Source organism: Mesoplodon densirostris, chromosome 18, assembly GCF_025265405.1.
Source record: "Mesoplodon densirostris isolate mMesDen1 chromosome 18, mMesDen1 primary haplotype, whole genome shotgun sequence".
NCBI lineage: Eukaryota > Metazoa > Chordata > Mammalia > Artiodactyla > Ziphiidae > Mesoplodon > Mesoplodon densirostris.
Window position 1 is genome coordinate 36,762,638 of NC_082678.1, and position 25,749 is coordinate 36,788,386.

Sequence of the window (25,749 nt, forward strand, 5' to 3'; positions counted from 1 at the left end):
ACCCTCAGCAGTGAAAGCACTGAGCCCTAACCACTGGACCGCCAGGGAGTTCCCCCTGATTCCCTTTATTTAATCTCTCTCTGTTGAAAACACCTGCAGTGGAGTCCGTGTCCTGTTCTCAACCTGGCTGACACAGTCCCAGAGCAGATCTGGGGCAAGTCGTGTCTCTCCTGCTGGTTCGGAGCACAGAACACGGGGTCAGCTGTGGCTGGAGGGAGCAGCCGGTGTGCTCAGGGCTTTAGAATCAGGAGGCCCAGCTGGCAGTTGCTTCAGGGCTAGGGAGGGGAGCCCGGGAGGAAGGACTTGCCAGAAAGCATGAGCAGGCGTCTCAGGTAGGAGAACAAGCAGCCCTGCTGGGAAGACGCTGGGACAAGGAGAGACCAGGAGGAAGAGGAGGAGAGATGGACACCAGCCAGGGGAGGGGAGGAGGGTAGAGTCTGTCCCAGACAAAGTGGTTGATTCCTTCCATCCAATAAGATGCTTTCAAATGTAAATAACTGAAAACACACTTCAAATGTTTTTTTTTTTTTAAAAAGGACATCTTATCATCACGTATAACAAAGATTCCAAAGACAGGGCAGGGTCAAGTTGCTTCCATCTTTCTGAGCCCCCATTCTTAGCAGGTCTACTCAGCCTCGAGGAGGCTGTCCTCATGGTCACAGATGGCTGCACTATTCCAGGTGTCACATCCAGACACACCAACTTCTAAGAAGAGGACGCATCCCTTCTGCTGCTTCTGTTTTCATCAGGGAGGAACCTCTCCCAGAATCCACCCCCAATAGACCTCCCCTCACACCCTACTGCCCACAGCTGGGTGGCGTGCCCATCCTCATCTAGTCACTGTCTGGGAAAGCACACTTCAGTACTGGCTTCTGCCAGGGGTGCTCAACCCTGGGCAGAACATTAGAATCACTTACAGAACTTAAAAAACATATATATATATATAATATGTATATATTAATGCCCAGTTTCCATCCCGGAACGTAGACTAACTCAGGACCCTTGCTAACAACATGTCAATGTAGGTCCATCGACTGTAACAAGCCCACCACTCTGGCATGGGTCGCTGCTGGTGCGCGAGGCAGTGCTGGGTGGGAGCAGGGGGCATACGGGAAATCTCTGTACTTTCTGCCCAATTTTGCTATGAACCTAAAACTGCTCTAAAAAATAAAGTCTATATAAAACTTGTTTTTAAAGCTCAGGATCCTAGGCATTAGTATCTTTTTAGAAGTTCCTAAAATTATTATACTATTCCAGCATGCCACCAGGGTTGAGGAACGATTGGTTTAGACTATTTGAGATTTCTCTCCAAGCTGGGGACAAAGTGACCTTTCTTAGAGGCGAGTATCTGAACGAAATGGGGATTACTGTTACGGAGGGGGGAGGGGATGCAGTTGGCACAGACCACGAGGCACCTGCTACCCTCACCAAGGTCTACAGCGCGGTCAGTCCAAGCCATCAGGGTGACTCCGGAGACATTCAGGGAAAGGAGGAGAGTCAGAGAAGGGCCATCCTGCTGTTGCCCGAGGGTGATGCTGGCCCACAGGAGTGGGAGATGGTACATTTCCCCGCTGTTCAACCCTGGCCAGAGGCTGTGGGTGGAGTCCGGGCAGTGGGGTGCAGGGAGCGGGGAGGCTGGGATGGGGAGGACAGGAGTCACTGCGGGTCGGGGTGACTCTCGGGTGCCGTGGCCTACCTTCCCTCAGTCAGTTCCTCGAATCGGCCCCTCTCACTGCGGGCAGATCCTCCATCATCGGAGCGGCACTGCCTTCCTGCCCGGGACTTTTCCCGTCTGTTTTTTCCCGTGTCTAGCATCTGTGTCCGTGTTGCTGCCCGATGGCGACGGTCCTCTGCGGTTCCCAGCACCCTTTCAGCTGGCAGGGGTGGGGTACAAGACGGGATATGAAGGCGGCGACCCGTGAGCGACCCTCCACCTCCCCCTCCCCTGCCTCAGTGAACCCCCAAGGCCTGCCCTGAGCCGGGGGGCCTCCATTAGCAGGGGGCTTCGAGGAGCAGAGCCCGGCCAACCTCCTGTCGGGTTACCCACAGCTGTCCTGGGGTCAGCCCGTTGCTGCAGCAGCACCCAGCCTTTCCTAAGTCACCCCAATCGAACATGGCTCCTCGAGAGCACAGACCCTATCACCCTGTCACAGCACCCGGGACAGTCCACTCAAAAAATATTGGCTGAACAAACAAACGAGTGGGGGAAACCTTCCCTTCTGTTCTGTAACGACAACAAAAGAAGAGACTGTGACCACAACAGATGGTTTGCTTGTTTTATGTCTGAGAATCTAAACACTAGAAGCACCACACAGTGGAAACAAAGGATGCTGTGCTAAGCTTGTGGCTACACGGCTGAGAATCGGGAAGTCACATCGGGAAGTCACGGGTGTCCTCTGTGTCCTCTGCCCAGCATGACGGGGGATTGTGAGGAGTAACCCGGAACGTCACCTGCTCTCGCTGGTGACCCGCGAGTGGGGATGGTTCTCGGCCATTTATGTTTTGGACAATGGCAGTTGTTTGGAAAGAATGAATCAGTTGTGCAAATATTTTTTCAGCCCATTCCTTAGTCCAGGAAAAAACAGTAGAAAGAGAAAACAGTAGATGGGATCACCGGGTGGAGGAAAGATCAAGGGTTTTTTCCATTGTTTTCTTTTGAGTCAAATCTAGTTTGGAAATAGGATTAGTCCAGAACAGGTCAGGTCTGGGACATCACAGTGAAACGGCTTAGATCGTTATGTCTTGTTGTAAAGGTAGTAAGTGGGAAGAAGAGGAGGAGGAAAGAGAAAGAGAGATGATGGTGATTTTTCCGGAAGGTCCTGATCTTCCCTCTGGAACAAGGCAGATCAAGTGTTTGGAAACCCCGAGCCGTCTCCTCCCCAAGCTGAGCGTTTCCAGCTCTCTCGACACCTCCTCAAGCAAGGGTTTTGAGGAGACCCTCAAGTGCCACTGCAGGTGACACTTCTGTGGTGTCAGGAAGGAGCAGATGCTCCAGGGACGCGGCCCTGGTGAGTGGCGCAGAGACCCCAGGCGACACTGCTTCCCTCTCCTGGTTTCCTCATCTGCCCACCAGCACGCAGGGCTGCTGGTGGGTAGGGGTGGAGGAGAGAGGGGCGGGTCTTTTGAGACTCCCTCCCCCACACCCAGCCCGGCGGGGGCGGGGGCGGGGCACACCTTTGAGCAGGATGTGGTCTTTGCTGTTAATACAGCTTAAACCGTCAGGAGCTCAGGGCCAGGGCCAGAGACTTTAATGTGGGAGGAGAATCCGGGGAGGTGGGAGAACAGAAGTGTGGGGTCCCGGGACCCCAGAGTTGAGGGGGAGGGTGTTGGAAGGAGGGGTGGCCAGGCAGGGCCTGGGGAGGCTGCGGCCACGACGGTGGGCCTGCCTACACGGGTCGGAGCCTGGATGGATGGAAGCGGTTTCTGCAGAGAGCAGGGGACGGATGGGCTTGGCCGGACAGGTGGGCAGGAGGAAGGAGGGCAGGGAAATGAGGTTGTAACTGCAGGGGCAGCAGGGCTGGAGAAGATTTTGGTTTTGTTACTATTCGGTTATTTGCTGTTTGCAAAATAAAGAGCAGGTGTGCACAGCAGACATCCGGTGACACAGGGCCTCTCACCCTCTGCCCGCTCCCCCTTCCCTTCTCTTGGAGGGGACGAGGCTAGCGGCCAGCCTCGGCCAGTCTTCCCCAGCTGCCCCGCTCTCCCCCTGGCCTGATTCTGTGCTCCTGCTCTGGCCCGCGCCCTGCTTCCCGTGGTCCTCGCTGGACCCTGTCCTGGCCCCTCAGGCCAGACCCCAGGGCCCAGGTGCTGCCAGCACTGAGGGTCCTGGGGCTGCCTCTGGCTCCCCACCCTCCGGTCCCAGGACCATCACTCTGGAGTCACCCAGGTGGTTGTGTTGACCGCCCACCACGGGTCTGACCAGGGACCCCTGCCTTGGCCACGATGGTCACCCCTCCGCTGGACACACCTGAAATGGAGCTGACGTCCCCAAGTCCAGGGGCCCTGGGGCTAAAGTGAGGCTCCGGGGGGTGGAGGGGAATGGGGGGAACCAGAGAGGGTGGGGCGCAGGGCTGCAGAGACACGCACGCACGCACGTTGCTGGGCTGCTGGGAAACTTTATTGGTCTCTACTCTAGCGAGGGAGGCAAGGATGCCCTCGGAGCAAGAGGGGTGCCAGGAGCAGCCGTCCAAGGGCGCAGCACAGCGAGGCCAGGGCAGCGCTTCAGTGACGGGGCATCTGTGGGGGACACGAGGCGTGGTGAGGCCCTTGCCCAGGGCCCAGCAGCTCCCCGCACTGCCGCCCCGCCTCTCACCTTGGCCGGGCTCGGGGGGTATCTGGCTCTGAGGGCCTCCTCATTCAGCAGAGGCCTCACCAGGCAAGAGCGGAGGTGGGAGAAGGTCTCGAAGCTCTTCCTGCCATGGTAGGACCCCATGCCGCTGCCCCCTGCAGGAGAAGCCGGCTCAGCATGGCCCCGAGACCCCGACGCCCCTCCTGCGCCCCTTCTCCGAGCCGCCTGGGGGCCCCCGATCCCCGGGGTGTCCGCTGAGGCATCCACGCCAGGAACAGTGGCCAGGAGGAGCCTCATCCCAGCCCCACCACTAGGTGGCTCTATGACCTCTGGCACCTGCGGCCTCTCTCAGGCCCCAGGTGACCTCTGGGACCCTCTGGGGTCTCAAGGTTGAATGTGGCTGATGGATGTGCCAGCAGAGGGAGAGGTCAGTGGGAGTCTGAGGACCAGCCCAAGGGTTGGGGGGACACCCGAGGCGGGCAGTGGGCCGTGAGCTCGGCCCCAGACTCACCCACGCCCCCGTAGGGCAACGAGGCCACGGTGACGTGGACGATGACATCGTTGGCCGTCACCCCGCCACTAGAAGTCTCCGCGATCATCTTCTTAATCACCTGCAATAGCCCCGGGGCTCAGCCTGCGGCCTCCGGGACACCCAGCCCCTCCCCCTCCCAGCTGCCTGGGCGTGTCCTGGAGCTGCAAGGACGCGGGAGCTGGTGAAGGCAGAGCCCCCGGCCCCGGGCCACTCCCCGCCCCGAGCCCCAGTCTGGGTTCCCCACTCTCCCCACGTAGTTTTGTGGGGAGACGGTAAGAGCAGCAGTTCCCAGGACGGCGAGCGTGGCACCGAGGGGCTCATCATCATCTCATTCAACGCTCTGTCCTTATTTCAGAGCTGAGAAGAAAGGGGCTCAGGAAGGTTAAGCGGCTTGCGGTGAACAGCGAGGCTGGGATTTGCTCCCGGGTCTGTGAACCCCTGGATCCTGTTTGCAGGAGCGGCGCGCCCAGGGCCCCAGGACCCTGGAGGAGGGTCCCCAGGCTCACCTTGTCGTTTAGGGAGAACACGTAGAGGGCCAGGGGCTTCTCGCGCTGGCTGATGAACTGGATGGCTTCCTCCAGGCTGCGCACGCATACGATGGGCATTATGGGCCCGAAGACCTCTTCCTGCATCACCGGGGACTGGGGGTCCACATCCACGAGGATGGTGGGGGCTGGAGCAGGGAAGAAGCCGGTGTCAGCCAGCACAGAGACCCCAGCCCAGGCGTCTGGTTTCTCACCCTGCCCTTTACAGACAAGGATGGCAAGGTTTAGCGGGGGGGGGGGGGGGGGGGCAGGCATGGGGCCTACTCCTGCCAGGCTCCATCCTGGCGGACCACGAAGAGACCCCCGGATTCACCTATACGGGGGGACCCCGGGCTCTACACTTCAGGGGGCGGGCCCTGTGCCCCGCTGGCCACGTGAGCCCTGCTGGAGCTCTTTGCCTCCTGGCAACTTGGGGGCCAAGTGGGGCCCCATCTGCTGACCCTCCAGCACAGGCACTGCGGGCCCCTCCTGCTCGGCACACCTGGGGCTCCCGTGGCCTCTGCTGAAGCTGCTGGGATGCAGAGGAGGTGAAGCCTCCTCTAGGCCTTGAGGAGAGGGGCTTCTGGGCTGGGGAGGGGCCTCCCAGGGGCTGTGGCCAGCCCCTGCCCGCTGAGAGGCCCAGAGCCAACCCAGGGCCACTGGTGAAAGGGACAGACACACACCATGGGGCTGCGTCTGCTCTTCAGGGGTGTGTGCCCACCCGCCACCCGCTCGCAGGGCCCCTGGCGGGCAGACGGTGCTCTCCTGAAGGGCAGCGCACGCACCTATGTACCGGGTGGTCGCATCCCCGGTGCCCCCATAGGCGACCTTCTGGCCCTCCATCAGGCCCATCACCCTCTGGAAGTGTAGGGAGTTGATGATTCTCCCGTAGTCGCGGGACTTCTTGGCATCCTCCCCGTAGAACTCCTGTGGAGGAGAGCCTCCAGGTGAGGATGTGGACCCTCATCACGGCCACAGGCTGTGAGTCACTAGTGACCCCAACCTGGGAGCACACATGGGCACCGCCTGGTGGAGCAGCAGTTGATGGCACAGCGACACTGAGAACTACGGAGCTGACACACCCTGGGCGCCCCACAACTTTCCTGGCACATGAAGTGCTGCAAGACAGCTGTGTTGTTTGAAAGAAATAAACGCACAGCGTCTGGACATCACACTGGGACCAAACGCGTGCGTCTACAGCAGGGAGAACGGAGGGAACACACCAAGTCAGCAGTGACTGGCTTTAGGTGCTGGGATTCTGGGTGGAGCTTTTCCCCCTTCTTTATGCTTTTTAATCTTTTCCCAATTATTGACAGTGAGTGTGGATTATTTTCATGATCAGAAAAAAAATGAGCCAGTCTTTTCTCAAGTCCACGTCCATCTCACCGCCTGGCAGCCTGTCACCCACCCCCGGGGCCAACACTCACTTTCAGGGACTTTGTGAGCTTCTCCACGATTTGGTTCTGGATGGAGGGGTCACACAGGATGTAATCGGGGGCCACGCAGACCTGGCCGCTGTTCATGAATTTCCCCCAGGCGATGCGTCTGTGAAAACCCCAGGTTAGATGACATATCGCCAGCCCGGGGGGCTCCCCGGGAACAGGCCTCTGGCTAAGTTAGTCCAGGGTCAGGGCACGAGGGGCTCTGCTGTGAGCTGTCCGCCAGGGGGGCCCCTTAGCACCCCACTGGCTTCTAGATCCCACGACCCTGGATGTGCTCACAGGGCCTGCGGTGACCTCATCACTGACTGGCGGGGGGTATCTGGGGTGGGCAGCCTTTATCCCCCTCTTTTCACAGCCTTGAGCCCTGCATGGCCAGGTGTCACTGTGCTCAGGGTCCCACACCCCAGAAGGCTACGTGTGCGGGACACGAGGGCAGGCAGGGCTCTGGCTGGACCCCTCCTCTGTGGGAAGCCTTTCCCGCACCTCTTCCGTGAGCATGGTACCTCCAACCCCAGCTCCTGCCAGGACCGCAGGTGCCCTGAGGGCAGGGACCACGTCAGTGTCACTCAGAGTGAACTGCCGTCCGCCTGAGCCGGGGGTCAGCCAGACCAAGCCCCCTCACCTGCAGGCGATGTCCAGGTCACAGTCCTTGTCCACGTAGCAGGGGTTTTTGCCCCCCAGCCCCAGCGTGACAGGGGTCAGGTGCTTGGCCGCAGCCATCATGACGATCTTGCCCACCCCGGTGCTCCCGGTGTACAGGATGTGGTCAAATCTCTCCTTGAGCAACTCCGTGGTTTCGGGGACACCCCCACTGATCACCGGGTACAGATCCTTCCGAGAGAGGACAGAGGTGAGGCTCAGAAAGGACCACAGCCCCCTCCCCACGTGGCCGGGCAGTCGCCACCAAGTGGACTCCCTCTCTCGGTTCAGGGGCTCCAGTCACTCCAATGGGAGTGGCTGGCTGTCCTCATCCGACCTGTGGCTTGGGCCCTGGCTGCAAGAATTCACTATTTCTCCACCCCTGAAGACACGGCCCCGCCCCAGTTCTCCGTGTGCCCTGGAGAGTCTGTCACCTTGTCCAGGTACTGCGGGAGGATGGTGGCCAGCAGGCTTGCTGTGTTCTCACTCAGCTCCGACGGCTTGAGGACCACTGCGTTCCCTGCAGAGCACACGGAATCAGGGCCAAGCTGGGGCCACCTCCCTGCTCTGCTCTCCCAGGGACCAAGGGCGCATGGTGGGCGGTGAGGCTGTGTGGACATCTGAGCCTGGCTGGGCCTGGGCACCAGGAAGCCTGGTCCCCACAGCCTCCTGTGAGAGCTGGACCCTCCTATGGCTCCCTAACACCAGGCCGCCTCTTCACACAGGCCTGAGCTCCCCACCCCAGGCCCTCCTCTCTGCAGTGGAGAAGAGGGATCCCTCCTGGCTCCCCGACCCAGAACGGGGCTCACGGTACCTGCAGCAATGGCGCCCACCATGGGCTGCATGGTGAGGTTGAAGGGGTAGTTCCAGGTGCCAATGATGAGGACCACACCCAGGGGCTCTGAGTGGATGTAGGACTCATCCTGCTGGGTCTGGGGGGTCTTCTCCGTGGGCTCATCCGCAGCCCACTCAGGGAGTTTCTTGATCATGTAGTCGATCTCCTCCAGGACGTACACGATCTCCTCGTAGTAGGCGGTCCATTCGTTCTACAGTGAGAGGGCTCCGTGAGGCTTGCTGGCCCCAGGGTGAGGGCCACACAGCCGGGGCTCCAAGCAGAGGCCCCAGGGCTGGCAGTGGTCCTGGCTCGCTGCTTCCCAGCTTTGTGACCCTGAATGACCCTCCTGACCTCAGTCTCCCAGTCTGCAAAATGGGAAAATGACTGGACCTCATGCTCCAGGTGGGCCCATTGGACACAGCCTGGCTTGTTCTGCTGCCCACATGAAGGGGGCCATTCACCGTGGGCTCCCCAGCCCAGTGGGCCAGGCAAGAAGGCACAAGGGGGCAGAGCTGAGGATTAGCCTTCGAGTGGTGGGTCTGTGAGGGCCCCTTTCTGCCAGTGCTGGGGGCCCAGACAGGTTGGGCACCTCAGACCTGAGTAGTGATTTGAGGGTCACTAGTGAGTCAGGGGGAACTGAGCTGAGGGGTGTCCGGGAAGGCTTATAGATGAAAACGAGACTTGAAGCCAGGACAGAGCCCTAAGAAGACCACCCTGATGAAGTGGCTTCAGGAAAGAGACCACCAAAGAGAGTCAGGAGAAAATCCAGGAGACCCTCAGCCAGTGGAGGAAGCCGGTGTGGGGGGCTTCCGAGAAAGGGGTGCAAAGTGGGATACACAGCTCTTCCGTGAACTTTGGCTGTGCAGAGCAAGACAGAAGTCGTGAGGTCAGCACTGGGTTTTCTTGCCCTTGTTTTTTGCTGTAAGATGAGAAATCTTGAGAGATTAAAAAAAAAAAAATACAGCGGCAAAAGGCCAGGAAATGGTAGGGGGACGGGCTCCACAGCCCCTCTGCTCTCCTCCAAGGCCAGGTGGACGGAAGGGTGGAAGCAGGCCCAAGTGACTTGGGGGCAGCGAGGGGGAGGGGCTGAGAATTCGGAGGGGTCTGATTTTGCCTAGGGGTAGGAGAGGATGGGGAGGGAGGGAGGGAGGACGCCCAGCAGAGCAGGCTGCCCTCCGAGCAGCCAGGCTGGGCTGTTCCCTGGTGTGGAGAACCCGGCCTGCACGGGGCTGAGAGCTGAAGGAAAGAGGAGGCTGGAAAGGGGTGGACTCGTGTGCTGGGCTGGGTGGACAAGGGCGTGAAGCCAGGAGGGGGGATGGCGGACCGGGCGCCGCAGGACGCAAGGAGAAGCCGGCGCACCCCATCTCAGTGGCTGCGCTTTCCCCTCCATAAAAGGGTCCTGAGGCACCCGGAGTGTTTTGGGGGCTAAGTGTAAAGAGCCGGGCGCAGAGCCTGGCCCGCGGCGCGCAGCCGACGTCCTGGGCGCACGCAGCCCTCTCCTGCCCGCGGCCGGTCGGGGCGCACCTTGCGGAGGTCGGCGGCCAGGGCGCCCACGAGGTCCTTCTCGCGCTCGCGGATCAGGCGCCGCAGCCCCTCCAGCTGCTGGACGCGGCACTGGAGCGGGCGCGTCTTGCCCGCGTTGAAGGCGGCTCTGGCCCGCTGCACCACCTCGCTGATTGTGCTCATGGTTCCTGGGGACAGAGAGCTCCTTGGAGCCAGGAGGAGGGCGCGCGCTCCCCGGCCGCCCACCGGGACCCAGGGTCCCCAGGACAGCACCCACCCTCACTGGTAATTTTATAGGAAGAGGAAGATCTCCCTGGGAGCACCGGGAAATGGCCTCCTTTTGCCTTCTCAGCTCCCTAACCCTGTTCTCTTGGACTCTTCTGGCCATCAGCGTACTCCCTCCATGAGCAGATGACAGACTCCCGCGGGGAGGACCCCAGGCAGCAGTGACCTGTGGTCCTAAGGGTGTCTACAGCTGCTGATGGTGGGTTCTTGGCAGGGTGCTGTGGGCAGGCCCTTCCTGGCCTCTCTCAGGCCCCATGCCCACCTCTACCTTCGGGCAGAGTTGGTGACTCTCCCAGGCAATCACTCCCAGTGCTCTGCACACCCAACCGGGCACTCTCCAGGTCAGATCAAAGTACACGGGTCGTGATTCCACACGCACGCTGATTAAAGAAAACCCAGCATCAGGATTCCCACACCACCTTTCTGGCTGAGCCGTCATTCTCAAAAGCACTGGTGGCTTCCCAGACAGAACCAGGCTTGGTGTTTAAACCCGTGTGTGCCTGTAACACCTGTGAGACAGACCGACTCACAGAGCTTCAGATTTGCACAAAAAAGCTACCCGTACAGGAGACCGTGCTGGCGAAGTGGGATGGCTCTGCTGGGAAGCATTTGGCTACGCCCAGCAAAAGCCTTTAAAATCTATTTCTCTGTGACGTAGTAGGTCCACATTCAGAACCGCATAGAAATGAGAGCATTCCTAAATATTCATGAACAAGAAAGTTCATCAGGTTTATATATAACAGAGAGATACTGGAAACATCCTAAATGTCCATCAGCAGGAGACAATTTCAAAGACATCTGCTGCATCCATGTGCCAGGTGATCGTGCAGTAATTAGGACAGAGATGGACAAGTGTTTCAGCACCTTTGTAAGGGCGCTCTCTGTACCAGATGTGTCCCAGGCATGAGGGACAAGAAACAAAACAGGTTCCAGAACAACAGATACCCCAGGCGTGTGCGTGCCTGTTCACGTGAGAGCCCAGAGGGGCGGCCCCCACACCCCCACCCCGCGTGGTGACTGCGGGGGATGGGAGGTTGGGGGTGGATTAGAGGTGATCTTCATTTTCATCTTCTGGAGGGTTTCACTTTTTTGCAGTGAACTTGCATTTTTAAAAAATGCTTGTTACCTTTTTGAATAGGTAACACGCTCATGGTAGAAAATGTAAAAGATACAAAAGGGACAGAGAAAAGTAAGTGTTCCTCCTCCCTTCTCCCCCAGCAATTCTTCCTGTCCTCCAAGAGGTTTCCACTCACTTTCAGACACGGTGTAACCTCTGACATCAGGAAAAAACCACAATAAGGCTATTTCCATTTGGCAAAAAAATTAAATACCATATCTACATATATGTAGATATACGTATCTGTAGATATGGTATATATAATACATATGGTATATGTGTATATACTATCATACATGGTATAAATTCTTTGCAAAATGGAAATAGCCATTTATAGATGTATATGTATGAACGTGTGTATGTGTATATATATGAAATCCTGCTTGAATTCCAGCAAGTGGCTTCTGATTCCTCCCATCACCTCCCCTCTCCGCAGCACTGACCCCACCCTGGCTTTCAGCACGGAGAGGAGGGCCCTGCTGGCATCCAGGGCGCCCCAAGCCTGGGGTGCCACGGCCCCCTCCCTAGGTCCGACGGGAAATCAGAGGGAGCCCTCTGGGGTCCCTCGGCCCAGCCTGCCACAGGCCAGGCCACCCTGCTGACCGTGACCCCAGCCACACAGCCCGGCAGGAAGGTCCTGTTTCCCTCCCCAGCCTTGCGTGGGCAAACCGGGGCAGCAGCCTCTGGCCATCGGCCACCAAGGCCTGGTGGCTCAGGGCAGAAGAGCTGGTGGGAGGGAGACCGGGAGGGCTGGCCCCCAGCTCAGCACTCAGAACCACGTGGTCTCTGGGAAGGAGCTTCCTTTGTGGGCAGCGTTAATAGCAGTGTCGCTTCTCAGTCATTACAAAGATTAATGGCGCCGGAAGTAGCTAATATTGTGCTTGATGCCCCAGTGGAAGCAGCTGGAATTAGTCCCCCAGGACCCATCCTTCTTCCCACATCCCTGCATCCCGCCTGCTTCACCTGTGCCACTTTGTTCCCAGGTGTCATCATCCCCTTTGATCCTCACAAAAATCCTCGCTCTGTAGGAGCGCCCACCAAGAAGGAGCCGTTACGAGTCCATTTTATAGATGAGGAAAGTGAGGCCAATAGACGTGCAATAAATGCTGTGTCTTTGGTCTCCCAGTTAGCAAGTAGCAAAGTCAGGATTTGAACCCGCTTCTGTCTCTATCTCATGCCGCTCGTGCCTTTAACTACAGGGCTCTGCTGCCTCTGAGTGACTGAATCAAGGCTTCTCACCCACCGTCCCCTGGGTCCCCCTGCTCCAAGGGTCCCCGGGGCCTCTACCTCCCTGTGGCAGGGGTGGTAGAGCTGCCAGACGTGAGCTTCGGGCCCTTGGGGCAGCCAGCCGCGGATTCTCAGAAGATGTTCCTGGGTGTGGGGAGGACCAGCCACAGAGGTGGACCCGCTCCTGGCCAGGCTGCAGCTAGAGATTTCTAGGAGAAGAGAACGGGGAAGAGAGTTACCTTCGACACAGGTTCTCCCGGGTCTGGAGCTCCAGGAATGGGCATCAGCCTAGAGGGGATGCATTTAAAGACCCTTCTCCCCGCCCCCTGGGCCCTTGGAGTCCCTGCCCAGGAAGTTTGCATAACAAGAACAAAACAGTTTTCAAACCTGGGGTGTAGTAATCCGGCCCTCTGCTCCCAGTTTGGGGGATTAGGCCTGGGGTTGTCTGATTTTGTTCTGCTCAGAAATGCAAGAATGTGTCTGTGGAGGCTTGGGCGGGGCCGGGTCCAATCTTCCAAAGGAGCCCCTGTGTTTGCCTCGGGCGTGGGGCTGCTGATTGATTCAACCTGACCTGACTGCTTCCAGATTTTCCAAGTGCAATTGCCAGCTGCTGTCCTCCCGACCTCCCGACCTCCCTGATTACATAAGGGCAGGGGAGGTACAGTCACAGTGAGCATGCACGCAGCTCCCCGAAGACGCCCCATCAAGGTGAGATCTCTAAGCCTAGGGAATCGCAGGACGGGGCTTTCTACATGAGGCCCCACCAATACGTGGGTCTGCTCACTTGTTGAACAGCAGAGAAGAGGGCCACAGACCAGTACCAACTGCCAGGAATCTCCCCTGTGTGGTCGGTCCCCCACGGAGCCAGAGATGCTTGGGCAGAGAGGACTCTGGGATAACAGATGTTTGCTGGGCATCTGCTCAGTGGGGATGGAGGCCTGTATGGAAGACACATCTGGCCACTTCTCACACCGCCCCTGCTGCCTGGACTCTGGGCTTCCTCCCACTGGGCACTTCCTGCCACCCTCACCCACCAGCCTTGCTTCCCTACAGGCCCCTGCAGAGGTGCTCTTCCCTCCCCCCTCCCTCCCCCTGGAATGCCCCTCCGGTACAGCCACCCACCACCCACGTGGCTCTGCTCACCACCCTCATCATCACGCTTCCTCCACGTGATTTTTCTCCAGACCATGTATCACCCTCTGAGATGCTATTTGTCTACTTATTTTGTTTGTCACCTGCCACCCTCCAACTAGAATTTGCTTTGTTCACTGCTGTATCCTCAGCACCCAGAACACTGTCTGGCACATAGTAGGTGCTCAATAAATGAATGACGGAATAAACATAAAGTTTCAAAATAATATGAACCTTATAGTGGCTGGAATATGCACAAGATGCTACAGGGCCTCAGATGAGAGTCCCGAGGGAGGGAAACAGAGTCTGAGCTGAATGGGAGGTATTTAGGCTTGGAACAGCAAAAGCAAAGGCACAGAGGCAGGAAACAAAGCCGTGTGTCTTCAGTTATTAAGGTGCTATTAAAAACGTAATTAACAGGAAAAGAATTTGAAAAAGAATAGGTACATGTATATATATGACTGAATCACTTTGCTGTACACCTGAAACTATCACAACATTGGGTTTTTTCATTTGTTTTTTAATATTTATTTGGAAACTTTATTTTAATGAACAATTCTTTTCCGGTGTGATTTTATCTTTTTTTTTTTTTTGGCCATGCTGCGTGGCACATGGGATCCTACTTCCCCAACCAGGGATCGAACCCACTCCCCCTGCATTGGAAATGCAGAGTCTTAACCACTGGACTGCCAGGGAAGTCCCAACATTGTTAATCAACTATACTCCAATATAAAATAAAAAGTTAAAAAACTAAAAGAAAAATAAAAATGTAATCAAACCTGTTGGAGATGCATATTCCCAGGTTCCACCTGCTCGACTAAATCAGAAACTCTGGGATAAGGCCCAGCCATTGGTGGTGTAACAAGTCCTCCAGGTAATTCTGATGCCTCCAGGTGAAGTTGGAGAACCAGTGACTCACCAGTTACTGATAACAGTTTACTGGGATGAGTTCCCTTTGATCTGTGTTTTTATTCCTTTAAGAAATTGCTATAAGAGAATCATATTGTTGATTGTTGAATATCTGCTACGTTACAAACATATATATGGATTTATAAAATTATATTTTGTAATTATATAAGGCTGGGAAGATTGATGGTAATTATGTGAATATGAGAGAGATTTTATATTGGCCTGTGACACAGACTTCAGTTTACATGTTTCAAGTGGCCAAGGAACTAGGGTGATGGCATAAAACCTTATGAGAAATTGTTCTAAGGAATGAATAAAAAGTTTGTAGTGGCAAACGTGAAGTGATCAGATGACAGCAGGTGTGACATGAGGCATTATTCCAGGGATGCATCACAAATCTGGGGCTGCCTGTGCTCATCATGGCCAGCACTCAAGCAGCAGTCACTTGTGTCGTGACTGAACGAATGAGGCCTTTGGTGACAATGCCACAGGGAGGGTGTTATTCTCCCCACTTTATATAAGGGGGACCAGAGACTCGTAAGAACGCTGGTCCAGGCTCTCACTGCTCACAGGTGGCAGAAGAAGCCCTTGAACCCACCAAAGCCCAGGCTCACTCACCGAATGCAAGCCATCTCCCTGGAAGTGAGATGCAGCCAAAGCAACCCCAACAGGAAGTGACGTAGTCCATGCCCGTTCCTCACGGGGGTGCCCTCCTGCCCTCCTTCTGAACGCTCTGATTATCATTACGCAGACGGTTCCAACCAGCCTGGGGATCTGGTTCCTCAGGCTAAGTGAATGGACGGAAAGAGGAAGGGTGACGGGGAGGAACAGCTGTGAAGAACAGCGAGGAAGATGCCGACCGGAAGGATCAATTCCATTTACAACAGCATCAGAAAGAAGAAGTAAACTTAAATGTGAACTTAACAAAAGAAGTGTAAGACTTATACACTGAAAATGGCAACACATCATCGAAAAAAATTAAAGATCTAAATAAACGGAAAGAAATCACAAGTTTGTGGATTGAAAGACATAATACTGTTAAGGTGACAGCGCTCTCCAAATTGATTTACAGATTCAATGCAATTCCTGTTAAAATCCCAGCTGGCTCTTTTTTTTTTTTCAGGAGTAGAAAAGCTGATCTTAAAATTTGTATGTAAATGCAAGGAACCAAGAAGAGCCAGAACAATCTTGAAAAAGAAGAACAAAGCTGGAGAATTCAATTTCAAAAGTATAACAATGCTGCAGAGATCATGATAAAACAGACATAAAACAGACAAGCAGATCAGTGGAATAGAGCTGAGAGTCCAGAAACAAACCCTTACACGTGTGGCCAACTGACGTTTGACAAGGCTGCCAAGACAATTCAGTCAGGAAAAAGAACAGTCTTTCCAACAAAAGACACTGGGATGACGGAATATCCACATGCAAAAAGATGAACGTAGACCGTTACCTCACACCAGACACAAAAATTAACTCAAAATGGATCATCGACCTAAATGTAAGAGCTACAACTATAAAACTTCTACAAGAAAACATAGGAGTAAATCTTCATGTCCTTGGGTCAGGCAATGGTTTCTTAGATAACAAGACCAAAAGCACAAGTGACAAAAGAAAAAAATGCCTAATTGGATTATATCAAAGTCAAAGCGCGGGCTTCCCTGGTGGCACACTGGTTAAGAATCCGCCTGCCAATGCAGGGGACACGGGTTTGAGCCCTGGTCCGGGAAAATCCCACATGCCGCGGAGCGACTAAGCCCGTGCGCCACAGCTACTGAGCCTGCGCTCTAGAGCCTGCAAGCCACAACTACCGAAGCCTGCGCATCTAGAGCCCGTGCTCCGCAATAAGAGGAGCCACCGCAACGAGAAGCCCTCGAACTGCAACGAAGAGTAGCCCCTGCTCGCCACAACTAGAGAAAGCCCGCGCACAGCAACAAAGACCCAACACAGCCAAAAATAAATAAATATTTTTTTTAAAAATGTCAAAGCATCTGTGCTACAAATTATACCAGCAAGAAAGTGAAAAGAAAACCCACAGACCGGGAGAAAATATTGGCAAATCATGTATCTGATAAGGGACTTAGAGTATATAAAGAACTATTACAACTCAACTTTTATCGTTTGTCAATATTAGACAAATAACCCAATTTAAAAATGGGTGAAGGATTCAAACAGACATTTTTCCAAAGAAGATATACAAACAGCCAACAAACACATGAAAAGATGCTTGGCATCATTCGTTATTAGGGAAATGAAAGCGAAAACCACAATGAGGTACCACTTCCCAGCCACTAGCGTGGCTATTAAAAAAAAAAAGGCAGAGACAGTAAGTGTTGGCGAGGAGGTGGAGAAATTGAAACTCTCCTACACTGCTGGTGGGGATGTAAAATGGTTCAGCCACTTTGGAAAACAGGCAGTTCCTCAAAGAGTTAAACACAGAGCTACCATATGACCCAGCAATTCCACTCCTAGGTCTACACCCAAGAGAAAGGAAGACCTGTGTCCACACAAACACTTGTACATGAATGTTCACAGCAGCGTGATTCATAGGAGCCAAAAAGTGGAAACAACCTAAACGTCCATTAACTGATGAATGGATAAACGAAACGTGGTATATCCGTACAATGGAACATTATGACTCTGTAAAAAGAAATGAAGTTTGGATACATGCCTCACCATAGATTAAGTCTTGTGGACATTATGCTCCAAACACATAGGACTACGTAGTGTACGGTTGATTCCATTCATATGAAATGTCCAGTAAAGGCAAATTTATAGAGACAGAAAGTAGGTTAGGGGCTGCCTGGGGCTGAGAAAGGGGGTGGGGGCAGAGGGCGAGGATTGACTGCTAACGGGTACAGGGTCTTTTTAGGGGGACAAACGTGTTCATGATTAGGTTGTGGGGACGTCTGCACAAAAAACTAAAAAAACATTGAGCTGTACACCAAAGTGAATAACATGGTGTTGAATTGTATCTCAATGAAACTATTAAAATATGTATATCATATTTAGTATCCTCACTCTGAGAGAATAGGAAAATGCATTAGGAAAATGTGGAATCTCCCCTACAGAGAACTGAAAATCATTTACGTAGATCACGCCCCCAGGAGGCAGTGGAACGTAACCCTCTTTTCTTACGTGTGGGATGTGTGTAGTGACTTCTTTCCAAAGAGGCCAGGGTGGACTGGTCAGGGGAGTAACTCTACACAGAAGAAGCTGATGAACACGACCTCAGCGGGTGTTCAAGGTCAAGGTCATGGCGACCCCATGTCCCCTGGATACCACGTGATAAAACCCGGCGCTTCCACTCTGTGGTCTGCTTCCCCAAACCCAAACCCCGAGTCTAACCATGAGATGAACATCAGACATGCCCAAACTGAGGGAAGTTCAACAAAACACCTGACCAGTCCTCCTCAAAACCATCAAGGTCACCAAAAAAGGGAAGTCTGAGCCCAGAGGAGCCTGAGGAGGTGGGACAGTAAATGGAAGGTGGTCCCTGGATGGGATCCAGGCACAGAAAAGGGACATTCAGCACAAACCAAAGAAACCCGGAGAGAGCATGGGCTTCGGTTAGTAACACACCAGCATCGGTTCACTAGCTACAACAAACAAGATATCCGCAATAGGGGATCCATGTGCAGATGACCCAGGAACTCTCCGCACTGTCTTGGCAATTTTTCTGTAAATCCAAAACAATTCAAAAGTAAGATTTTTATTTTAAAGTCTCATCTGGAGGCAACACGCAGCGTGAACGAGTGCTAGCTCAGGGGTCCCCAGCTGTGAGGCCTGGGAAAGACGCTTACCCTCCCAGGGCCCCATTTCCCCATCAGTTAAAATAGGGGCGCCAGAATCACGAGCAGTCGTGTGGGACCCTGAGGAGGCGACACGCTTGAAAGGACTTTGGAAAGTGAAATTCCTTCCAAAACCATCCACGGAAGGAGGTAAGCTTCAGTGAGCTGCACCACTGACCCAAGCTAACCTGCTCGTCTTCCTAATGTAATACTGTCACTAGGTCTTTGCCTCGGGAACCCTTCAGCCTCCAGGCAGGCTGCCCTTCCTCCTCCCGTCGTCCCCACTGCTTTCCCAGTCCGGCACCGGCTCCCCTGCTGTCTCCTGGTGGATGCCTCCCTCCTGGTACCATGGGTGGCACCTCCCCACTGAGATTCCGAAATGTAAACTTCCTGTATAAGCTTCCAGATGAGGCACAGTGCTGGGGCTCACTGACCTAGAGGGCTGACTGCTGGGGCCTGGCTGGAGCGAGGGGGACAGCGTGGGTGGGGCAGGCTGGACTCGGCTTCGCCCAGTTCTGACCTCGGGGTCCCCCCCCGCCACCGTCCTGGGTTCCTGGGTGCAGCACTGAGCCACTGGAGGACACTGGGATTTCAACTACTGTTTAGAGAGCTTCTCCCCGGACAGCGGCAAAGAGAGCGGACCGGCTGCATGTCTGGGAAAACTCAGGAAGGATCCCCGGGGGTCCCTTCCCCTCTATCTGCCCTGAGGGCAGAGACTTGGGTCGGAGAAGCTGCAGGTGTGCATCCCAGGAAGTCAGTGGGAGGAAGAGGGAAGCTCTCCCAGGGATGCTGTAAAGGTCCCCCACTGTCACCCGACCCTGACCTTTCCCTGTGCAGGCTCCCAGGAAGCACCCAGGAAGCCAGGGCTGAGTTGGAACAAAGGGCAGCCCGGGGCTGGAGGGGGCAGGGCTGCGCGGCCTGGCAAAATGCAAGTCACGGTGAGCTGGGCGCCTGGCCCGACCCCGCCTGGAGCCCCCGCCCGCTGGGGGGCAGGCCCGGGCCGCCTGGCACTCCTGCTCCTTGAGCGTGGGAAGCCACACCCCGATTCCTGACAAACACGAGTGCACCCCATCGCACACCAAGTCTGATATTTACTCTAACAAGGGCGAGAATCTCTCCGTTTTATTTCTGCATGGTGATCACACAAATGTAACTCCGTGAACCTGCACAATGTGATGACTAGTTTTTAGAGCCGCCCTTTCCTTTCACACATAACTGGCTTGGCTCTCCCTCTGTCAGCACCCCGTAAAATTCCAGTGTGCACCTCCTGTGTTTTTTCCCAATGCTTATATAACATCCCATAAAGTTAAAGGTACATGACACACTGGAGGCTGTCGCTGTTTTTAAAACAGGGTCTCATCAGACACAGGTTCTGACCCCCCACTGCCTCAGCGGTGGGCACAAGCCCCCCAGGCAGGGGGACCGCGGGATCCACTCTGTCCCCTCTCGCAGCTGTTTAGTATTAATATCAACGTTTGACGTGCACAGGACCAGGATGCTCCCTGTTGAGGGGAAGCCACCTGGCTTCCAACTTTTGACCAATGCTCCATAAGCCTCCTTGAACTTACGGGTGTTTTTATTTCTTTGTAACAGAAGCCCAGGAATGTTGGCATTTTTTATTTCATGCGTGACGCCCGATGGATTTCCGCAAGGCGGTCCCTGGAGGGCAGCAGGCTGTCCGGGCCCTGGTCCAGTAAGGCAGCCAGTGCCCTGCGTTCTTGCCGCTTCTCGGCTGTTCCCTGACCCCGGCGGGCGGGCTGGTGCATTGTCACACCTGTGCTGGCCACAGGCCTTCGCCCCACTTCTCTTCTGTGTTTTCCTTGTCAATGTTTAAGAGCTCTTGCTGTTACAGCTGCTGAGTCACTAGTACTCTCCTTGATCTGTCACTTGTCCGTGGCCTGGATTTATGGCACCTTTTGCTACACACGAGTTTTAGTATAGCCAGCGAGAACTCTTCTGTTTTAGTTTGAATGAGGAGAGTTCTCTCACCGGTCCTACGTGGTTCATCTAATTCTCGGGACATTCTTGTAAGATTTGTATTATTTTATTATTTACTCTGAGCCCATCAAGAGACTATTCTATCAATAATGCAGACGTCCCCTATATGAGCTAATTTAATCCTCACAACTGCAGAGAGGTAGGAACTATTATTATTATGTCCATTTTATAGATAGGAAATGGAAGCACAGAGAGGCTAAGTAATTGGCCTAAGGTCCCACAGCTGGTGACAGAGCCAGGCCTCACGTGGCATCGATTCCTTGATCCCCCTTCGAAGGCTCACACCCTTGGACTTCCCCATTTCCTCCAGGTTTTCGAATTTTTGCTGCAGTATTGAATACAGTTTCCTTAAAACGCTTTAATCTCCTGACTCTGTCATTATGTCTCCTTTCCAAACCTTAACCTTGTGTGTTTCTGTATCTCATTTTTCTTTCACAAAGAAAGTGCAAGTCAGGGTGAGCTCGGGTTCTTCTGCTCATCAGTGTTTGCAAAGACCAGGCCGCACTTGTCTTCCAAGAGAAGCGTGAATATAGGTTTCTGATTCATTTCTGTTCTTCTTCATCAATTCCATCTTCCTACTTTCTTTTTGTACTTAAACTGGGTAAGTAGGTCCTTTGACTTTTGTTTTCCTATTTTAATACTGATGGCCTTTGTCTTTATTTTCCACTGAATATGTTTTTGCCGTGTCCTGGAGTTTTGAGAATGTAACATTCTTACTTTCACCGCTTTCCAGTAATTTTTAATTTCCCTCTTGATGGCCTCTTTAAGTGTTTTTTGTAAGTGTGTTTCATAATATCAAAGTAGTTAACATTATATTCGTCACATCTTTATTATTTACTGCCGGTTTTCTCAGATTATGATAAAAATATGGCCTTCTTCTCTCCTTTTCTCTGTTGGTTCAGGCCTTCTTTGTGGTCAAATAGATAATGTCTGTAGCCGTTCCAGGGACGTACGAATGAGATGTATTATTTCTGTTCATAGATGTAAAAACCTCCACCTATTGAATCAAATGTACTGATTTTTCCTGGGTATATTATCCAGCTGTCCTTACAATTCTCATACTTCTGCTTTGTGTGTTTAACCACATTTTGCTTTGTTCATACAAGTTTATGACTGTTTGATCCCCTTTATAATTTTTGCTTTTCTTCTTCCTCTGTTTTGATCTTAAAGGCCACCTTATCTGATGTTAATTTGGGTGGTCCTGGCTTATTTTTGTTTGCACGGGTCTGAGCACCTAAGTCCCTCCAGCCCTTCTTTAGCCTGCGGCTTTACATGCATTTCTCGTAAATGACAGAGGGAGGGTTTGTCTTAGATGCCCTTCTGACAGTCTATTTTACTAGAAGGGCTGGGGCCTTCCATCGCATTCTTCCCATTACCTTTGTGTCCACTCTTCACGTCGCTCTCTCCTCTCTGATGGTCACGGTTCCTCCCTTGCCCTGCTCATCTGAAAGCTCTGCCGCCAGGGAAGCCCCTGAAATGGCTTTTTAATGTGTTTTCAATTCCTGCTTCCAGCTGCACCTCCTCAAATCTTTCTGTCCCTTCAAACATTCTGAGCGGCTTCATCACTTCCTGGTCAATTTCCCGTGCCCAAAGCTCCGTCCAGACTAAGTTAGCACTTCAATCCCAGTGCACAGCCTCCGCCAGCTCAGCTCCAGTCTGTGGCCCAGGAAGGGGACAGGTCTCATCCCGCCCCGTCCCCCAAGGCTCCGTCCCCCAAGGCTCCGTGCCCCTGGTGCGGGGGCTGACAGGAGGAGAAGGGACCAGGGCAGCGTCCTTCTGCTTACCTGGCGCTCCCCACGGCCTCTGGGGACTCCCAGGGGTCCCACAGCTCCTGCCCACCACACAGGTCCCGGGAAGGGAGAGATTCCCCCGCACCCTCAGTTCCAGCCCCACCCTCCAGGGCACCTTCCTCGGGTCCCCTCACCTGGCTGGCAGCTCCCCTGGTATCAGCGAGATGGTCCATGGGCACGCCTCCTTGGAGTGCTGTCAGCTGGAGGAAACTCACACATCCTCTTGTGCAAATGGGGCCCCCTCTGCCTGGATGTCTGTCTCTGGCTCTCTTTTCCAGCTCCATCATCTCGGATGACACAGAGGGTAGCTCGGCAAGCCCCCTGGGTGAGGAGATGTCCCTTCTGCAGGCACCCCGATCTCTCTGGGTGGCTCTCGGAGACCCCCTCGGTTGGCTTGGAGAGGTGGGGACTCCACCTTTGGGGGAGTGTCGGGGGGGAAAGGAAAAGGCCACAGGCCCCCCTCAGGTGCACGACTTCCTTGACTCTTACAATTGCTGCACTTTCTAGTTCCCCGTCTCCATGGCAGAGAGATGCTGGAAGCAGTTCTCTCCTTCACCTGGAGCGAGGTCTCCACGGGGCGAAGGGCCAGAGCGCACAAAGGAAGGACAGACAGAGCCCAAGGGGAGGGGGCGTTTCAGGCCCTGGGGCGTGGCTGGAGAGCTGGCCATTCCCACACTGGCACACATGCCAGTCTCCCCTGAGTCCATCCTGGTGATGCTGGAGAGGGGCTGGCAGTCACTCTTGGGACCGTGGAGCCGCTACAGGGAACACGGCCCGCTCAAAACCATCTGCACAACTAACTACAGCGGAGCATCATCCAGCCTTGAAAAAGAGAGGAAATCCTGGGGACTGCCCTGGTGGTCTATCGGATAAGACTCAGTGCTCCCAATGCAGGGGGCCCGAGGTTCGATCCCTGGTCAGGGAACTAGATTCTGCATGCATGCCGCAACTAAGACTCCTCATGTCACAACTAAGGAGCCCGCGAGCTACAACTAAGGAGCCTGAGAACTGCAACTAAGGAGCCCGCCTTCTGCAAACCAGTGCAACCAAATAAATAAAATTTTTTTAAATGTTAAAAAAAAAGGGGGGGGTGTACTTCCCTGGTGGCGCAGTGGTTAAGAATCCGCCTGCCAATTCAGGGGACATGTGTTCGAGCCCTGGTCCAGGAAGATCCCACATGCTGCGGAGCCACTAAGCCCATGTGCTGCAACTACTGAAGCCCACGCACCTAGAGCCTGTGCTCCCCAACGAGTAGCCTCCGCTCGCCGCAACTAGAGAAAGCCCGCGTGCAGCAACAAAGACCCAACGCGGCCAAAAATAAATAAATAAATAAAAATTTAAAAAATAAGGAGGGGGGAAGAAATCCTTACATACTTAATGACACTAAATTGTGCACTTAAAAATGAAGATGGTAAATTTTACGTTGTGTGCGTGCCTAAGTTCTCCACTCAGTTCCACTGCTAAACTCGGCTCTGAGCTGTGGACACCATCTGGGAACCAGAGCTACTCTTCCCATCAAACCAGGAGACTTCTTTGTCATGGGGGCATGGAGAGAACCCATTTCTCCAGACTTCTCCCTACCCGTGCCTGACAAGTGTGGACTCCAATTTCGCTGAGAGCTGTTTTCCTACATTATTGTGGCTAATGATGAGACTCAACTCATGTATGTCTCAACCAGACCCCATGTTATTTCCTTGGAACCATCAGTTGACCTTTAAAATGGACCTTAACTCTGACTAGAATTTAAAGTCTCTGTACCAGCACAGTGTAATTTCTGTTGCCCTTACCCTCTGCCCCCCCTTTTTTTCTATTTTAATCAGAAAATATAGTTAAATACTGAAAAAAATAAAAATCCCATCCACATGGACCCAGTAACGTAGCAAATGCATGGATACCCTCTACTGAGCCCCCTGCCCCGGGTACTAGGGCGGGAGCCGTGGTGGACAAAGGGCAGAGGCGACCCTCGCCCTCACAGAGACCCCACCCCGCAGGGACAGAGACGGCAGAGGCTCTCAGGGAGCTGGGTGGAGGCCCTGTGCAGTGGGTCAGGGGAAGTGGCCCCAGCACTTGTCCAGGTATGAACCAGCTCCGGCTTTAAGTGAGCAAGGCTGGACTTGCTGAGAGACATGGGTGGAGGATGACAAAGCCGAATCAGGACAGCGGTTACCTTTGGGGGCAGGGAGAGGAATAGATGGTGGTGGGGGAGAATGCACCAAGGGCTTTCTAGGTATGTAATTTCTAAAGCTGGGTGGAGGGAACACAGGTGTTAAGTATTTTCGTATATTTTTGTATGCTTAATATATTTCATTGTTTAAAGTTAAGACTATTCTTTAGAGCAGTTTTAGGCACAGCAAAACTTGGGGGGGAAGACACAGGGAGATCCTGTGCACACCCTCCCCCCCGCATGCACAGCCTCCCCACCATCAACACCCCACAAGACGGTACATCTGTTACCACTGATGAAGCTGCGTGGACACGTCATCACCACCCAGAGCCCAGAGTTTACACGAGGCTCACCCGTGGTCTTGTATATTCTGTGGGTTTGGACAGATGTATCATGAGCTGTATCTATCATTATCATACTGCACAGAGTATTTTCTCTGCCCAAAAGAAGAAAAATGTAGCTTTCGAGGTGTCTGTGCAACGACCAAGCTAAGTGTCTGGTGGTCGTGGGAGCGTTGCTGTGTCAGAGCCCCATCGTAGACACGGGCTCCCCTGCGGGGTGAAACTGAGAGCCAAAGAAGGGAAAACAGGATTGAATCCTGGAAGCCATGGGCTTGAAAAGGGGGGGAGAGAGGCAATGGATTCGGGCGTAGCTTCAGCAGAGCAATTTATCTATGAAAGCAAGGAAGTGAGGGAACCATTAGGTACTAGCCACCTCACTGGGGCATCATTGGTGAACAGCACAGGATTGGAGCAGCCCGCAGGCTCGACAGGTCAGGACCGGTTAAACAAATGAAGGCGCAGCCATTCGAGAAATAACTTCAGATCTGTAAAAACGGCAGATGTTCATAATATATTCATACATAAGGAACACAAGTTTTAAAATAGTATATTTTATAATTCTATTCTTTTTTTTAAAGTATTACCCTGGGTAGGTGTAGGAAGCACTTTTTAAAAAAAATTTATTTATTTGGTTGTGCCGGGTCTTAGTTGTGGCATGTGGGCTCCTTAGTTGCAGCTCACCGGCTCCTTAGTTGTGGCATGCGGGTTCCTTCGTCGTGGCACGCGAACTCTTAGTCGCAGAACGTGAACTCTTAGTTGCAGCATGCATGTGGGATCTTAGTTCCCTGACCAGGGATCAAACCCAGGCCCCCAGCAGTGGAAGCACAGAGTCTTAACCACTGGACTGCCAGGAAAGTCCCTACAATTCGATTTTTATAAATGATTTTGTTTGCACAGGGAAATCATGTGGGCAGATGAATTAAAATATTAATGTAATCTCTGGGATGATACGAGGTTTGTTCTTTTTTATTTATCTGCCCTTGTAAAGGTTTCTGCAATGAACACAAAGTACTTACGAATATAAAAAGGAGAAGGGCCTTCCACAGGGAGCAGGTCCTGTCATTTCCTGGGACGCTGAGAGAGGAGTGGGTCCCACGGCACGGAAGCTGTGTCCCGTCAGGGGCAGCCAGCATCTGGGCTCCACCGGGCCAGGCCTGGGAGACAGACCGGCACGTTGTCAGCCCTTCTCAGTGCGGGGCAGGCGAGGCGTAGGGAAGCCTCCCTGCCTGCGGGTCT

At 53.8% G+C, this 25,749-nt stretch overlaps 1 protein-coding gene across 1 annotated transcript; it reads right to left on the reverse strand.

The window, feature by feature from the left end:
* Positions 1-4,209: 4,209 nt before the first annotated feature.
* ALDH3A1 (aldehyde dehydrogenase 3 family member A1) lies at positions 4,210-22,205 on the reverse strand. Its single transcript, XM_060081338.1, has 12 exons — positions 22,143-22,205; positions 12,453-12,601; positions 9,785-9,951; positions 8,240-8,471; positions 7,860-7,945; positions 7,409-7,617; positions 6,772-6,889; positions 6,130-6,271; positions 5,327-5,493; positions 4,800-4,899; positions 4,313-4,443; positions 4,210-4,236 (listed from the first exon to the last, which is right to left on the reverse strand). Exons 3-12 carry the CDS (start codon positions 9,944-9,946, stop codon positions 4,222-4,224), a joined length of 1,362 nt encoding a protein of 453 aa, XP_059937321.1. The 5' UTR covers positions 9,947-9,951; positions 12,453-12,601; positions 22,143-22,205; the 3' UTR covers positions 4,210-4,221.
* Positions 22,206-25,749: the final 3,544 nt, after the last annotated feature.